At 37.9% G+C, this 18643-nt stretch overlaps 1 protein-coding gene and 1 pseudogene across 2 annotated transcripts in view; one reads left to right on the forward strand and one right to left on the reverse strand.

The window, feature by feature from the left end:
• The first annotated feature begins 1599 nt into the window (after positions 1–1599).
• On the forward strand, positions 1600–1990 carry LOC109695955 (large ribosomal subunit protein eL32-like; annotated as a pseudogene).
• Positions 1991–10367: 8377 nt separating this feature from the next.
• The window catches only part of Rab3c (RAB3C, member RAS oncogene family), a 249968-nt gene continuing 241692 nt past the window's right edge, over positions 10368–18643 (reverse strand). For both annotated transcript variants that reach the window (XM_074077466.1, XM_074077465.1), the window contains exon 5: positions 10368–18430. In XM_074077466.1, the coding sequence (XP_073933567.1) occupies positions 18243–18430 (188 nt within the window). In that variant the 3' untranslated portion in view covers positions 10368–18242. The remainder of the gene's footprint in view (positions 18431–18643) is intronic.

Genomic DNA, 18643 nt, shown 5'->3' on the forward strand with positions numbered 1-18643 from the left:
ATACATGTTTTTTTTTTTAATCTACACATTTTCATCTGATTTTTTTTTAATGGTACTGGGGTTTGAACTTGGGGGTTTGCACCTTTTTTTGTCCTCAGTGGTACTAGGATTTGAACTCAGGGCTTCATGCTTGCTAGGCAGGCGCTCTACTACTTGAGCCACTTCACCAATCCTGTTTTTTGATGGGTATTTTTGAGATAGGCTCTCTTGAACTATTTTCCCAGGTTGGCTTGAACTGAGATCCTCCTGACTGTTGCCTCCTAAGTAGCTGGGTTTACAGGTGTGAGCTACCAGTGTCTGGCTGGAGCTTTGCACTTGTAAGGCAGGCTCTTTACCACTTGAGCCATACCTCCAGCCCTGCACGTTGTCATCTTAAAAAGAGCCAAATAAGACTTCAATAAAAACTCTTGGTACAGATTGAGTATCCCTTATCCAAAATGCTTGATACCAGAAGTGTTTCAGATTTTGGATTTTTTTGTGTTTATTTCTTTTGATATCACATTGTTAAAGTGAAAATGTAATGTGTTCAGGGCAACTGAGCAGCACAGCTTCATGTCCAGAATAGTTGTGTCAGCATGACACCAACAATGGCTACAGTGTCTGCATTTTAACTGTGCCTAGTTACTGAAGTCAAATGTGGAATTTTCCACTTGTGGCACTCAAAATGTTTTAGCTGTTGGAGCATTTCAGATTAGGGGTGCTCAACCTATATTTTAATTCTACTTTTTTTTTTTTTGCATTTTAACTATGAGCTACATCTGACAAAATGCACATTTTAAAGTGTATAATCTGATAAATTTTACACATATATACCCCTATTGTATTAATTACCTCTTGCCATGTGAAAAATGATACCTGGATTTAGTAGTTTAAGACAACAGCATTTGCTATGTCACATTTTCTGTGAATCAGGAATTTGGGAGTAGCTTGAGGCTCAAGACTCATATGGCTCCAGCCAGGATGTCAGAGGGGCTGCAGATGTCTGCAGTTTTTAGTCTCGGTGATCTCTTTCCTAGATGGCTCACTCTTATGGCTGTTGACAGGAGGTCTTAGGGGCTTAAGCATCCTTACAACATCGCAGCTAATTTTCCCCAGAGTAAGTGACCCAAGAGAGAACAAACAAGAGGAAATGCAGTGTCTTTTATGATGGAGCCTTCAAAAGCTATCATCTGATCCATCTCCATTCCATTTGTTAGAAGCAAGTCAGTAAGTCCAGCCAGCAGTGAATGGGAAGAGAATTCAGCTCTGCTTCTTGAAGGAAAGAATGGTGGGCTGGGTGTGGTAAAGCACACCTGTAATCTTAGCTCCTGGGGAGGCTGAGGTAATAGGATTGAGGTCCCAGGCTGACTCAGGAAGAAGCTCAAGACCCTACCTAAAAACTAAACAAAAGCAAAGTGGTGGAGTGCCTGCCTAGCAAACATGAGGCCCTGAGTACCGCTCCCCCCGCCCCCTCCCAAAGTTATATATATATATATACTGCTTGAACTCAGGGCCTTGTGCTTGGTCTATCATTTGAGCCTCATCACACATATTTTAAAGACACCTCACTTCTTCTTTGGTGCCATCTACCAAGGTGCCTGCCATCTTCTACTCAGCATCATGGCTGCCCGCAGACCTCTGATAAACCCCAAGATAATCAAAGAAAGGACCAAGAAGTTCACCTGGCACCAAACCAGTATGTCAAAACTAAGCATAGCTAGTGGAAACCCAGGAGTATTGATAACAGGGTGCTGAGAAGATTCAAGGCTTAGATCTTAATGCCAACAGTGGTTTATGGGAGCAACAAGAAAACAAAGGACATGCTACCCAGTGGCTTGAGGAAGTTCCTAGTTCACAGCGTCAAGGAGCTGGAAGTGCTCCTGATGTGCAATAGGTCTTATTGTGTGGGATCTCTCACAGTATTTCCTTCAAGAAATGCAAAGCCTTCATGGAAACAGCAGCCTCGCTGGTCATCAGAGTCACCAATCCCAATGCCAGGCTGCCCCACTAAGAAAACTAATAGATGGTGCACGTACACATTTTATTTATGCTTAAATAAACCCCAGAAACTGCAAAACAACAGAGAGCCACCTCTCCCCTGAGGTTACCAGTATGATCACCATAATAAATAAAGGTTATATTGATTAAGTTCTAAGCCAAATTAAATGTCATTGTCTCTAATATTTTAACTTTGGAAAAACCATAAAATTGAACAACATATTTTCCCAAATATCACTGCTACTTTGCATCTATAGAATACCTTTACATTTGAATTATGGTTAGTTGAATTATTTTTTCAGCTTGAATGATTTTAAAAATATTTTAAAGTGTTTTCAAAATTGTTATTAGAGGAGTTGGCACATTTTTTATGCATGAAGCCAGCTAACACCTGGAAGTTTCTTTCCTGAGTCAAAATTCCTTATTTTAGGAAGAGTGAAGAATGCGTGTAGTAGAAGAAGAAGAGCGTGTGTGCAAGTCGTATTTCTTGATGTCAGGCTTTTGGCTCTCTCATGGTCTCACTTGAAAACCTGGACATTCTAAAGAAGGATGTTCTTCTGATAACTTCTCAAAGTATGTCCCCAGCCTACCGTGCTTGCCCAGCCACTTCTCGCCGCAAGCATCTCAAAAGCACATTTTCTAGTTCCCAGATTTCTCTGAGAGCAAAGGAGTTTCTCCATACTTGCTGTGTGAGAAGCACGTATGTGACAACCTTAGCAAGATGAATACCAAGGCTCTGCCATGGGACTGTGCCCTTTCATGGGTTTTAGGCATTGCGTTGTCAGCTCTACACTTGTTAGCTCACTTGACTATTACAGTATAGCCCTATAAATGAGAGATACTGAACTCATTTTAATTTTCTCCTGCTAAGAAACATAACAAGGTTCAAGCAATTTCCCCTGTCATTTATTCATTGTACAAACATTTTTTTGAATACCAGTGCCAGTCCTAGTTCTGGAGCAAGGGATTCCGCAGAAATAGAGCAGACAGATTTGAAGCCAAATCGTTCAGAGTTACAAGGGAGAAATGAGACATGGACACAGTTTGTTCAAAGCTACCTTCCTAACCACTGTGGCTGTGGCTCTCAAACTTTTATGGGAGTAAATATCACCCGAGAAGCTTATTACTAACCATGGGTGATTCTGAAATAAACGGTCCGTGGGCTTCACTCTGAGAAAGTCTGCTCCAGGTGCACTGCTAGAACCACCAACAAAGAAGGGAGACACATTTTTCCTCATTGTCCCCAATCACTTTGTCCTCAGTTTTTTTTCTCCTCCAATTTACATATACTGGTTTTCTTGAATCTAACATGTATATGTTTCTTAAAGTTCATACTAATGTAGATTTCTTCTAACTGGATTCTACATTCATCTCTTTATTTTGAAAATATGGTACTTGAAGCAGACCACAGGGGCTAGCCCAATGGTGATCTAAATACAAATACTTCTTGTTCTATATCTAAACGTATGCCCAGTTTCTTTATGTTTAACAAGTCTTTTTCTATTGTACACAAAAATAGATCTTATGAACTTTTAATTCTTTGTATAAATGATGAATAAAGTATTTCTAGTTTTTGAAAAGGTTAATGAAACACTCACTGGGCGTACTAGTAATCTCTTGCATAATGAATTATTCCAGAATTTAGCAGCTTAAAACATTAAACCTTTCTCACAATTTCTGTAAATCAGGAATCCAGAAGTGGCTTAGCAGGGTATCTCAGGTTCAGGGTTTCCCACAAGGATATAACCAAGATATTGGCTGGACCTTCAAGTGAAGATTCAACTCAGGGTAGATCTACTTCCAAACTCATTGATTTTGCTGTTGCCTGGCCTAAGAAGATCTGAAGCTAAATCTCACAGATTTCTCCACTATATTCCTGTCTCCTTTCCTGGCAATTGGCTTCCCCAGAATGAATGATCAAGAATGAATGAGAGTGCCCAAGATGGAAGCTATAATCTTTTATAACATAACCTTGCAAGTGACATCTCATAACTTCTGTTGAATTCTGATGCCAAATCCAGTTCACACTCACTGGGAGACAATCATGTAAAGGTGTGTGGTATGCATAATAACAGTGTCTTCTGAAGGGTTTCTTCTGTAATCCCTGGAACCTGGGGCTATGCTACATTACATGGCAAAATGAACATTGCAGATGTGATTAAAATATGGTGATCATTCCGGATTATTGAGGAGAGTCTAATATAGATATGTGGATGCCTAAATGCAGAAGAGAAAGTCAGAAGAGCAAAGCAGAAGACATGTGGTCAAAGGAAAAGTCAGAGTGATTCCTAGAATGTAAGATGTTTAATATGCAGTCTCTGAGATGTCAGAGTCCTATGCAATGACTAGAGAGAAGCCTCTAGGAGTTCATCAAAGGCATGAGAAGGTTCCCAGGCAAACTCTAGGAGGAAAGACTGGTCCCTGTGTGACAGCCAGCAAGGAAATATGGACACTGGTTGTAATTCCACAAGAAACTGCATTTGGTTAACAACCTAAAAGAGTTTGGAATTGCATTTATTCTCAGAGCTTACAGTAAGAAATCCCTACCGATTTTAGTCTAGTAAGATAAGTAGAATTTCTAACCTACAGAACTGTGAGATAATAAATGATTTTTAAGCTGCTAAATTGTAATTTATTATGGCAAGAATGTAAAGCCAATACAGGCATGAATAGTTTGAGATGCTATAATAAAGTGTCACAGACTGGGTGGTTTCTAAAGAACTAAAATTTAGTCCTAATAGTTCTAAAGGTTGATTATCTGAGAACAGAGTGCTGGCATAGTCAGATTCTGGTGAGGCCAGATGTATCTTCACACAGAGGAAAGAAAGCAGATTAGAGATCCAGTCTCATGACCTAATCACCTCTTAGAGACTCTACCTCCTAATATTGCCACATTGGAGGTTAAGATTTCAACATGTGAATTTGGGTGGGAGGACCACAAGCATTCAGTCCATTGCATCAGAAGATGGTCAAGGGGCTGCCTACCACACTGAGCCTATGCAGAGAAAGAAGGAGTTCCTCATGGTGACATAGCAGATTCTGTAAGCATTTGGGTTTATCTGGGAATAAAGAGTTCTCTCTCTGCCAATACTGCCAATGGTAGAATTGAGAGGAATGGGCACACTCACCTCCATAGGCCACCACTGGAAATTAGAAATGGTCTGAAAAGGAAAGGGTGAGGTAAACAGAAAGAATTCTTTAGGAGTGAATAAAGCCGCTTTGAGGGGTTTTATTTCACCATTCATAGTTTATGGGTTTGTACAGTGGGTTGTTGTTCATGGTTTAACTAGTTCTACTGTGTGTGTGTTTGTGGGGGGGGACTCTGTACTCTCAGATGTCTCTGCTAATGTAAATAAGGCAGCTGCTGCTTTTAGATTTGAAATTACTGTTTGAATAGCGAAAAGGGAACAAGTGGAAGAGCAACTATAATGACCTGAATAATAAGAACTGAATAATCTTTTATGGCAAAGAAAACTCTAATTTGTTTGATATTTGGGAATGCTGTATTAAATTATACTTTCTCCTTTTGTTGTTGTTTTCAGTATTTCACAAAATTGTACCATATAAATACTAGATAAGCCTTTAAACAACACTTATTTTCAGGTCTCCCCACTAGAGATTCTAAATTGATCAAGGTATAGATAGAGAATCAAGTTTAGAAGCCTAAATCTCTGGGATCTTCCCCAAGGACTGTCTAAATTTGGTCATTCTTACACATGACTCCCCAGGAGAAAAGACTGTAGATACCATAAAATTGCACTTGGTTTTAATTGTCAGATGATGGAGTGACCTTAGTGTGATGTTATTATTGAATATTTTAAATTCAAAGTTAGATTCCTTCAGAATACAATCGATTTATTCAGGAGATTGGCTTGGAGAGCAAATGGAAATGATGAATAAATCTCAATGAGTTATTATAGTTTTAATATCACACTGCCCTTGAAAGAGTTTCTTTCTCTTCCTTCCTTCCTTCCTTCCTTTTCTTTCTTTTGTGAGACTAGGGTTTGAACTTAGGGATTTGCTCTTGCATAGCAGGCACTCTAGCACTTGAGCCATTTGAAGATAGGATCTCATGAACTATTTGCCTCGGCTAGCCTTGAACTGCAATCTGCCAGATCTCAGCCTTCCTCAAGTAGCTAGGATTACAGGTGTGAGCTACTGGTGCCTGGTTGGAAGAGTCTTTTACAGAATGATAGTAATTATAGTAATTTTAGAAGAGTGCTAATGAAAGTGTCAGAAGGAAATGTGTAAGTATGCCTTAAAATTAGTTGTATTTTAAACTAGAGAAAGAGAAGAAGAATGTTCTTGTATTTTCGTCATGTCACATTCAGGTTTTTTTTTTGTGTGTGTTTTAATAAAATTTTATTTATATGCAGGTAGTGGGCCCTGGGCTACAGGTATGTCCTCACTCCAGATTTAGAAACACTGGGAGTCAGGTTTTGATAATATAAAAAAAAGTCTTGAGAGTATTTTTATCAAAACTATTTGTAGCCCTAAGATTTGAATCCATGATCCCCAAGACTCTAATGCAATTTCAAGATAGCCTCCCAACCTTGTCAACCAGCTTTTGACTTCTTGCTTATACTCTCAAATTGCTATCAGTACGAAATTCTCTCTCCCTTTCCTCCTACCTCTCATTGCAAATCCTGACTTCCCTTTTAGGTCAAGAAAACCAAAGGTCTTTTATGAATGCCATTGTTATGTCAGCTTCCATAATTTCCATAATCAACACCACTTCCCCTCCAAAGTTCTACTTTAAAAGTCCTTTTAATTTTGGTTCCTTGTCCATTAGTTTACCTGTATCTCTTGATTTTTCTGTTCTATACATAGAGGCAAGGATGAAAAGATGCTGAGAGGTGTGCTAATTTATACTTGCTCTAACATGATGCTGGCCACAGGGAATGCATTGCACCTGTGCATCCCAATGAGACAAAGAAGTTAAAGGAGTAGCTGCCAACTTTTCTAAACATGGTAACACCTTCCTACAAGCAGATTTGTGGCTGGTGAGCAATTTATAATCTCAGCTTTGTTGGACTTGCTAACCACTTCCTTGTTTCTATTACATTAGCTATATATTTTCATCACTGTGGAGATAAGGTAATTCTTTTCTCGGTTAGTTTGTAAATTAGAATAAAAAATAGATAATTTCAAATATCTATTGTAATATACTCTTTCAAAAGATAGTTTTGTTGATTTCACCATAAGCAGTTGTTGGAGGCTCTGTACCCCAGCAGATCAGTAAAAACAACAGGAGAGGAAAAAAAACCCAATCCTCTTGAGTGAGCTGCATTGAAATTCTTGATGAAGTACATAGGGAGGAGTAGGGAAGAGAGGAAATGGAGTAGAAATTGGAGAATAGGATTAAATGGAGAGGATGTTAACTTTGGCTTGAATATTTAAATTCTACCTTTACTGGCTTTTTCTTCTTAATTGAATTTTTATTATAGCAGCACTATTCACAATATCCAACCAATGGCTTTTTCTGGAACACATAATGATGTATAGGTTTCTCATTTGAAAGTAAAATCATCTCTAGACTTAGTCTCGTTCACTTATCTTTTGCTTTTCTTCCAACCCACCCGATAGAACGGCATGTTAATCACCTTTCCTTCTCTCTGTGACATAATTCTGGAGATGAGTCAATTTAAACAGAGAAAGATTTATTTGGGCTTAAGGTTTTAGAGGTTTCAGTCCATGGTTGCTTGGTCCTGTTGCTTTGGGCTTATAACAGCATAGAGCCAAGAAGTAAAGAGAGAGAGAGAGAGGAGAGAAAGTGGTCAGGGTCCCAGGATCCTCTTCAAGGCCAGCCCCAATAACTTAACTTCTATCCACTAGGCCCCACCTCCTAAAGTTTCCACTTCTTTCCAGTAGTGCCATCAGCTGGGGACCAAGCCTTCAATACATAAGCACCTTGGGGACATTTAAGATTCACACCATAACAAATAGTATCTTGCTTCCACCATGACCAATTACTTCTTTGCCTAATGTAATCTTTCTTTCTCCTCCATCCATTCTAAAACTGCTCCTGTCAAGTTGATTGGCAATTTTTGTTTAATTTTATATCATTTGAAAATGTAGACCACTCTCACTTGATTCTCTGTCCATCTCTTTGGCCATTTGTGCCAGTTCTTTTTCTAGTGCTAATAGCACAATATCCCAGACTGAATAAATTACAAAGAAAAGAGGTTTATTTTGGTTCAGTGTTGAGGGACCACAACATGTCCCTTCTTGTTGGCAGAGCCCCAAGATGACATAGAGCCTCACATGGCAAAAGGCAGAGCACATGCTGAGATCTCTAGTCTCTCTTTCTATTAAGTGACTATTATTCAATCATCGGGTCTCCACCTTGATGACTTATTTAATTCTAATCACTTCCCAAAGGTACCACTTCTAAACACCATAGCCAAATTAAGTTTCCACACTCTTAATACCTCACAATGAGGATTCAACTCCAACGTGAGTTTTGGAGGGGACAAACCATATTCAAACCATAGCTGTATTCCTTTTTTTAAGTCTTCATGAGCTCTCCTTCCTTTGCTACCTATAAATGTTGTGTATGTGTGTTCTCATTTAGCTCTTCTATGAAAAACTCTCTTGCATGTCATGCTCTGCTCTCAGAATTTTGGTTATTATCATAAACACAAAAGTTCTGTTTAACTTCAACATTGGCACCAATCAAATTATATTGTAATTGTCTCCTTGGTAGGATATTGGTTTTAAATATTGATACAGATTTTCTTCCACATATTTTCTGTACCCATTGCCTTGCTTTAAGACTGAAGTAATACATTAAAATGGAGAATAGGACTTTTTGCTGAAATTGCCCTGACTTAGAACTAATATACAACAATAAAATCTAACCCTAAAGGAGGGATTAATAATATATGAAAAAGAAAAGATGAGGAGCCAATCTCCCCCAGACTAAAGATTCTTTGAACTGGATGAGTGAATAAGGAGATGAGAAGTTAAAGGAGAAATAAGAGAACCAAGAGGTAAAGTGTTCCTGAAAAGTGTTCAAAGACAGGATCCTGATGGTGGCTTTCATTATAAAAAGTCTTTTTCAATAGGAAGCCAAGGAGAGTATGAGTGAACATCTTCTGAAGGTGATAGAAATATTCTGCTTCAGGTCTACTGTCTCAGTGTTATTGAGAAAGAAATACCTAGGTTATAACTTCATTTTAAAAAAATTAATTCAAAGTCAGGTGATGTTATTGAGATATGAGGATAAAGGTTTATTCTTGCTAAAACCAGTGGGGTCTGGTTGAGCAATAGGAACTTCAGAATGAATAGGAAACATATGTAGGTCTCCTGTGCTCTAACCACTGCTAAGATTTTTATCAGTTCATCTGGATGAAGGGGACTGGAGTCTCTCTCTCTCTCTGTCTATATATATTATATATAATATTTATTTATAGGTCTACATTATATATGTATATATGTAATATTTCAAAGAAGAATTTTGTGAGTTTAATTGAAATGAAACAAATTTCCAGTATTCATTCTGATTATTTGTTACACATAGTTATTACAGAATAAATTTAAAAGCTGGTGATTTATTAACTTGTATTATTCTTCTTCACAATTGCATGAGTTTATTGAGGGCCAGGACTCAGCTGCATGTTTTCATGTATAATAAATTAGTATGTAGAAGGCATCCTATAAAAATTTGTTGGCAAAATAACTGTAAGTCCCTTAATTTATTATTATTTGTCTTTAATTCTGATGCCTTGGATACTACCTGCTTTGTCTACCTAGGGGGTGATGCTTCTATCACTGAGTTCATTGAGTGATGCTGTGACCCATGTGGATCTTTCTGAACAACTCACTTGGTTTGTTTTCAGTGCTGAATCCTGGACATGGTCCTGAAAGGCATATTAGAATTAGAGCTGTCCACTAGATTGGTAGCTGGGTATTTTTCCATGCCCTACAGATCATGGTCAAGGGGAGTCTGAAAAAGCATCGCAATTGTTGCCACATCAAGTAGCAGGCACTAAATGATGTCCATGCCACTCATGAATCCCATCCATGTGTTGTCCCTGCTGACTGGCCCTTTCCTAGACCATGGCAATGCATTGTTAAAATGATCAGTGGGCTGGGCCTAGTGGTTCATATCTGAAATTCCAGCACTTAGGAGGTAGAGGCAGGAGGATTGAGAGTTTGAGGCTAGCCTGGGATACATAGTGAGACTCTGTCTCCAAAAAAATCTTGCTAAATAAATGAAATAAAACAAACAAAAAAAGCAAAATAAAATGACCATCAGGCCTTAGGCTTCAAATATAGGCATGCCTGGTCCTCAGGGAGCAGAGTTCAAGTTCAGTGTTCTGCTTGTGGTTGTTAAGGAGGAAGATTACAAGAAGATAAAAAAAAATCATTAGTCTAAAACTGAGAAATTCAGGAATATAGTCTCTTAGATATTTATTGTAATCTTTAAAAATAAAAGAAGATAAAGAACAAAAACCACTTTCCATACAGAATTCACATACAAACTGAATACCTAATAGAGCACATACCATTTTTGCACAATTAATTTCAATAAAGATAATTAAAACTTCACAATGTGAATATGCTTTGTAGCTTTAAACCCAGACAAGAGCTGCCGTGGACACACGAAGAGTCACAATATTTGCTTTGCAGCTGTGGTTCTCAACTAAACATCAGGATCATGATATGAAAGCATTAAGCTATTGTCAGTATTTTCTCAAGAGGAGTTCCATAGTGCACTCACTGAGAAGAAGCCAAAAGTGCTCAGTTACAAAGGAGGGTCTTTATCTTTGCATTTCCTTATGTCCATTATGGGAAACATGGAGCCCCAGAGAGATCTTTGGGTATACATTTGCCTGGGTGACATTAGATTAGAGAATGTCTCATGGTTTGGTGCACTGGAAAATGTCTAAATAAACTGCTTTAATGTGGCTTTAAAGCAATTTGTGTTTTGTGGCTGAGCCCAAGGCTGCACAGCACAGGGAAATACGACGATACAACAACTTGTTTTCCTCATGGAGACCAAAACACAGGGAGCTAAGCTGCGGAAATTTAAGGTTTTTTTTTTTTTTTTCATTTGTGTGTGTGTGTGTGCATGTGAGGGCTTTGGCTGTTTTGAGAAAAACAGTGCTCTTACAGCTGCTAGCCCCTTCACTTTTCTATTCACGGGGTAATACTGTGTTCTTTTCCACTTATTTGCCTGGCACGATTGCCTCACTGGCTAATTCTTTCTGGGATCATATCTGTGATGTGTGATCTCTCCAGTGGAGCTGCCCTTGACTCTTCCTGTTCTTACAGGTCCCCATTCTCTGTGCTCCTCTGCGCCAACATAACCCAGCACTTAGATAATAGCTTATACTTTTTCCTCATTCTCATTAGGGACAGAAGCCATATTTCTTCCATGTTTGAGCCTCACAGTAGAGCACAGGCATTCAATAACTATGTCACAATAAATGAAACAGTTAATCATACCCTGAGATTATAATTCTAAAGCTGGGTATCGGCTTCCGGTTTTCTTTCGTTTTAAAATTTGGCACAATGTCTTCAACAATATACCTGTTTTATCCAGCTTCACTTGTGAGTACCACTTTCAGTCTATTACACATATTGTTCACATAGCCTGAAGCCATTTACTATGATTGGCACAACCTCACATGTCAGTTTCTGGTCAAGTGCTATAGACAGAACTGGAGGCTTTGTCATGTTCAGACAGCCATGGCCAACTAGAGCCAACTGCACTTCATCGTGACTAAGTAATACTTGTTTTTTTCTTAAAGGAATCATTCCTTACCTTGCCAACTAAATGAAAAAGAAAAACCAGAATATAATATTAAAATGAGGATTTACCTTAAAATTAAAATGGCAAATAGGAGTTTAGAGTGACTGATCAAACTTAACCTTCGTATACATAAATATCTATAACTTATTGTAGTCCAACAACTAGGTTTAATTTCTTGTTTTTCACATCTGTGAAGTTCCAGACCATCAATTATGGAATTAATGAAGGGGGTTCTAGGACAAATATGTGAGTTTATGATGACATTCTAAAGCGATTTTGTTTCTCCTATATCACCAGTGTGGACAATTGAGAATTGAAATGAATATAATATTATTACCATCTAAACAGACATCTATATGTTAGAGTTCCCAGGATTGACAGTGTTAAGTTTACAAAGTACAAGGTTATGTAACAACAAAGTGTACATACAAATACAAGAGTAGAAATTCTTAGTAGACAGAACACGAGAACAGCCTGAGAAGAAAAAAAAGTAACTTCTGTATGCACATATTTTTCTTAGGTATCTAAGTTAGTTGCTTAATACACTGTTAGAAGAGACTTAGGGAGAATTGTCAATTACAGAAGGGAATGCTTTTATAAAATAAACTCACAGTCATTCTATCTTGAAAATAAAATTCACAAATCTGAAAGGTAAAATTGACATGTATTTGCAGATACTAACACATTCGGTCTTATTGGGAAAAAAGTACTTTGAATTAGGCACAGAGGAGTTTCACATGACACTGATAAGATATTTACTGTATAAATTGCACCACTAGACAAAGACTGCTACAAGAAATTATTTGAATAAGCACACGGCCATCAAAGCAGCTCACACATTCAATATAATTCACTCTTTCACACTAGTTTATATACACTGAGTAAGTCATTAAATATTGCACTTATTGGCCCATGAACCCTCAATTCTGAGGTGTTGAAAAATAGAAAACAAATCTATTTTTAGAACATATTTCATGCAACATTTAAGACATTTCAGTTCTACGAACACCATTAAATAGTTGTACATTTTGACAGCCCAACTGTATCACATCACATCTGACATTAACAATACAGTAACAGGAATTAACAGGACAATTTTCATTCAGCACACTTCCTAGGGATGATGAGACAATGCATGGAAAATCATCATATTGACACAGCAAACAATACCCAGACTTCACTTTGATGAGGAGTATAGAACCACTAGTCAGCTGTAGGCCATGCTCAAGTCCCTGAAAGGCCAGGTGTCTGTGTGGCTCGTGTACCATCTGCACATCTAAGACCAGCATTCACACGCCTAAGCAATCCTTAGTGCCAAACCACATGTACACGGTGATATTTCCATTAAGCAATGAAGTCACAGAAACTCTCAGTTGTCCACAGTGAAGGAATGTATGAACAAGGTGAATGAAATACACAGGTAACCCCTAGTCTCATCTTAGCAAGTAATGATTGGTTGAAACTCCACCAATAATAATGGTGAAACTTGAGTCTCATTTTCCATTCCTGATCCTGTCATTCTGTGCTTAAGAAAACTGAAATGATAAAAAATTAAGAAAACAGAAAAGAAAAATACAAAGAGAGTTTAATTTGTCCACTGGCTAGATGATCTGATCTTAATACTCAGGCTTTATGTATGGTTTTGAAATAGTTCATCTGTTATCTAGAATGTTTGCAAAATGCATTTTCTCTCCACTCTGCCTGGGAATTCATTACATGCTCAACACAGACTAATCAAATCAGTGTGAAGAATCTGTTTCATGGACACTTTTAAAATAAGATGTGAGTTACAGTTGGCACATAGCAAACGCTCCCTTTTCCCTAGCACTGAGAAAGCACCATAGATGGAATTTTCCCTTCACTAAAAAAGGTGTCAGTGTTTCTGAGTAAATGTGTGTTGGGAGAGGCAGCCCTCTGCGGGGGGCCCAAGAGTAAATATTTCAATCTACTAAAGGGAAATATTATTTGACTGGAGTGTCAAACATTTCTAGAAAGGTTTCGAAAATACATTTCTTTATGAAATACCAATATAGGTAGGTACATTTTAGATAAATTCCCCAACTTATTTTCTCCATTAGAAGACACTGTCTTTCTAGAATCTAGAGCCCTTTAGGTGCAGTGTCCGGGTAAAGGCTTCTTTCTTTAACCTGGTCATTAACTTTATCTTGTACCCAATCTGTCCCAATTAATTCCAGGGAATAAAACAGATTTATGTCTGTAACTGACTGTTCAAAAATTCACCTAAAATTTAAAGATCTTTAAAAAGCTGACCCTAACACTAAAAGATTTAGTACATCAGCAAGACTTCCCCATTTTACTGGCAAGCTATATTCAAGCACAGGTAGCATTGACAAACGGTTGAGCTGAGCAGAACTGTAGAGCCTGCATTTCCCAGGAAGTGAGTAGAAAGGTCACATGGGTCTATGTTGCTCATGTGCCACCCTGACATAGCACACTGAGTATGCACACAGAGAAACAGGGTTCCAGGGACCTGCTGTGCAGATGGTAATTTAGACAGAAAAGGTTAATCAGACAGACAGGCCAGCTCCCAAATATGCTTTACCATTCCAACAGTATGGCACAGCATTCCAACAGTACTATAAAGGTTATCAACAGACTAACTTTTTGGTCTAGAACAGTTTCAGTCATGAATTTAAAGTGAGATTTATGTCACAGTTCTTCACATGCAACTGCTACCTGTGCTTGGTATAGCTTGGTAGAGTTTGGATACATTTTTAATACAGTCCTACAAATGCCACACAGGTAACTAAAAGATTGTAAGACAACCTCAGCCATGCACTAAGATTCATGTTGGATAAAACACATTACAATGAACCACTGATAATGAACCACAACACTCCAAAATTAATGTCGCTTCATGGAAGTTCAGTTAGTAGTGGAATGCATCTCACTTTAAAAAAATAACATAGTACACCTGAAGGTTTACTGTTAGCATAGATGCCGTTAAAATTAGAAGTTTAAGTTGGCTCCTGAAAAATGACACATGTGCTGTAGAAACAAAAGGCCTATAGTTAATTTGGGAAAGAGTGAAGTAGGAGAAATACATATTTTTAATGGAGCATATTGATGTCTTGCATAATTCAAGTTGTTTATTTTGTAGAACTGAATATTCACATTTATCACCACAATGCTTCCACTTTCTGCTACAACTGAAAGGCATCATCACAGCTGCATTTTCAAATACAAATTTCAGCACTTACGCATCCAGCAGTGAAGGGATAATGAACTTTGAATAAATGAATTACTTGCTTCTTATAGTCATTAGAGGTTCTTCACAGCAAAGGCTATTCAGAGGGGGTGACACAACAAACCGATTCATTGCCCTGAAGTAATTCTTCCTGCAAGCTCATAGCAGTGATGCTAATGGTTAAACTACTATCTTAGGACACACCTCATGAACCTTCCACACCCACTCACATTCCAAAAGGCTGAAATGCTGATTCACCTCAAGGATGACTATTCAGGTTAAATAATTTCCAGTCCAATTTCTTAATTGCATTAGGAAAGGAAAGAGATGAACCAACACCACAGCTCTTGGAAGCATCTGCTAGAAGCAGTAAAGGCTTATTCCTAAATGTATTTTGAGGAGTGGGAGGTCCTCAAATTAGTACATGAGATACTAATTTCATTGCATCGAAGACCACAAGAGATGATGTCTAAGATTTAGAAACTAACACAAGTGTATGCTTTGAAAGGTGTCTTGCTCTTTCAAATACAAATTTGGTTAGGGCATTGCTAAAAATGACTTTTAGATATTTAGACTCTTGCAGAAGGAAGAATAGTGTGTACATGTGAATACGTGTATAGCGGCCAAAGGCTTAAAAACCTTGGGATTGTGATGTCAGAATTTGCAAGTAATGCAGCTTGATGTCAATGGAATCTCTCTGCGTTAACCTGGGCTTGTTCCTTTATTAGCCAAAATTGAAACCAGGATATCTTGATGAGATCAGGTACAGAGAATGCCATGCCATAGTGTACTTTCCCTTGAGCTTCACGACAACCCTCAGTGGGAAATTTTCTTTGAATTATATGGAATGAAATTCACAGCAGGGTAGGAGTTTCAGAACTGAGAGTCAATGAGGATAGTTGTGCTTCCAGTGGGGTATGGAAAATAGAAAATATTAATGTTTCTTGGCAAAGACAGTGTGGCTACTGTTGCATCATTCTCCCTTTAGTGGCACACAATGGTCTAACATTGCAAGGCCTGATACTGTGTGTAAGTGGATAGTTGGCTTAGATCTTCCTGTCAAGGGACAATTAATTGCAAGAGCAATCTGCTCTTCAGAGAAATTTTCAAATGAGCAAAACTTGGCTCTTTCCATCTTTGACCCTCTTTTATTTTGCTTTCAACTTTATGACAATACATATGTAAATAACCTCTAAAGAAGCCATCTAAAATATCCTATTTAAGCCTTTTACATCTATCATATGGATGTGTGGATGGGGCTATGATGGAGGGTGGGAAGGGTTTCCTGGCTTTACTATTTCATATTAGATTGTGAAATTGAGTTATACAGCTGTATCATTTAATAAGATCACATCCTGGCCCAGGTTATGGAAATATGACAGTGTCATGTAAACAGGCTACTATCATAAACAAATTTGTTCTTATGCCCCATTTCTCTCTTTTCCTTCATTTCAATTTCTGTGATTTTGAATCTGGTTGCCTCATTAAGCTTTAATAAAACATTAATGCTTTCTTGTCTTCAGTAAGCTAAGGCTTGTCTTGCAGGGTGCCAAAGTGGAAATTTGCTATCAATTATTGGTTCTGAAACTAAGAAGTTAAGAAGTAACATGGATGTACTTAAACATCCCAAGTGCTCTCCTACAATTTTCATCATTAATGTACCTGTCTTATTCCCCGACTTACAGGCATTTGTTCTCCAGAGATACCTACATATATACACATATTTTCCAATCAATACTCACGTTCAATAAACCTGTACCCAATACTTGCATGAGAAGTTTCTCTATTTTTAAAAAGAGGGGAAAATATGTAACAGAACCTCCAAAAAAAGAGAAAGCCCACTTAATGGAAACCATCCTTTCAAATGTGCCAAGAATTGCCTGATACCTTCCTAAAATTCTTGCTGCAAATATACTGCTGACCAGTGATAAAGATCCAAATTTCCCACCAGGGCTCAGCAGACCTGGTGGGATTTATTGTTTTCTTATTATTTATATGTGGTTTTCTGGAAATCTGGGGTAAAAATCTGGATATTCAAATGGTTTCCTCTCTTTCTCAAAGTATTCTGGATTCTAAGGGTTTCAGTAACTCTTAGGTGTGAGGAGTCTTCTCTGTGTAACTTGAACATGTTTAGAGATTTACATAGGGGAATTTGCTTGAGAATTATAAATATCTTGGTTGAGTAACATTAAAGATGAAAATAGTCATTTTCTTAGCTTGGGACCCACTGAAGTATTCAAACAGCTTCCTAAATTGGTAGAAGAAGTTGCTGAGGTTTGAACAGAAGGCAAAGGTTGGGGGAACAAATCTACCTTGTATAGGAATAGGAACCCTAATCATTTTCAACTTAACCTCTATTCCAAGAGTTGACGGTGGTTCCAGAGAGCAAAGGTGTGATGGTGGTGGTGGTGGTATGTGTTACAAGGGGCAAGTCATTAAGGAAATAGGGGATCACAAGCCTTGGAATTCTATAGCTACTCATATCCTTAGTTAAAATTCTTGTTGCATAATTTGCAATTAGTAGATATCTCTCCTTGTGTGTTCAGTGCTCTCAAATATTCACAGAGTTGGGTAGAATCAATGAAAAGACCAGTCCTGGGGTGGGGTATTTGCTTATTTAAATATGTAAATCAAGATTATCATTTAAATTTAGTCCCAGTCAAGTTAATGTTAATGATTTAGGAAAGTTGGAAGGACTTCAAAAACAGTATTTCAACTTCTTCATCGTGAATCCTTTTCTCAATTATTAATGACTGAAAAGTAGATACATTCCTTAATAGTAAATTTCCTAGGCCTGTGACAGTGTCCCTAATCAAGAGCAAATTTTCATTTGTTTTACAGTTAAGTAAACCAAATTAAGTCTCCTGACATCTTTCCCTTGCTCACACACTTATACAGTCAATTCCTTGGTCATCATCTATATGAGTGAATAGCATAATTTGAATCCGTTGTAAAATGGTTAGTTGTAGTGAATTATATAATAGTCTGAGGTTCCAGCAGTAGCTTAATTGAAAGAAATTTGAAAGAAAAAATAAAGAGCCTCAAACACAAATAACAAGTCACATGCAAGTACCAGATGTTTATAGATGGGTAGTCCTTACAAATATAAGATCACATATGTGCCACATAGTAACACAGGAAATCTCCCAAGATTTGAATGCATGTATGGGCCATAGACATCAAAGACTTCCTTCAAATAATTATCAGGCAGTATAAGTAAAGGATAATAGACCATTTATAAATGCTGTTTCTTGGCAACTAGAGCCCCCAGGTGTTGCCTCTGTGGATGGGGTGCCATTAACAGCCACAGTTGGGCTGTTGTGGAGGAGGGGTTTCCTTGAGTCTTGTACTCTGCTTAGCGGCAGTGATGGCTGGGTCGGTCTCCAAGCTCTCTGACATTTTGTCACAGATGATATCCACAAGGCGCTCAAATGTTTGCTTGACATTAATGTTATCCTTGGCACTTGTTTCAAAAAACTCAAACCCTGGAAGAAACACACAGAAACACAGCTAGGTCATTTGCCACTTCTGAAATTACATGAGATTTGGTAATAGTTTTGAATGGGTGAGGTAATGGTTGGGGCAGCAGTGGGTGATGGGTTTGATTTGGGGAAGGGATGACAGGTGGGCAAGAAGTATCATTTGAGCAAATGCTGCCATCTTGCTACCTACTATCCATGAACTAAAGAGTTGAAAAA

The sequence above is a fragment of the Castor canadensis genome, chromosome 6, assembly GCF_047511655.1.
Source record: "Castor canadensis chromosome 6, mCasCan1.hap1v2, whole genome shotgun sequence".
Classification (NCBI taxonomy): Eukaryota; Metazoa; Chordata; class Mammalia; order Rodentia; family Castoridae; genus Castor; species Castor canadensis.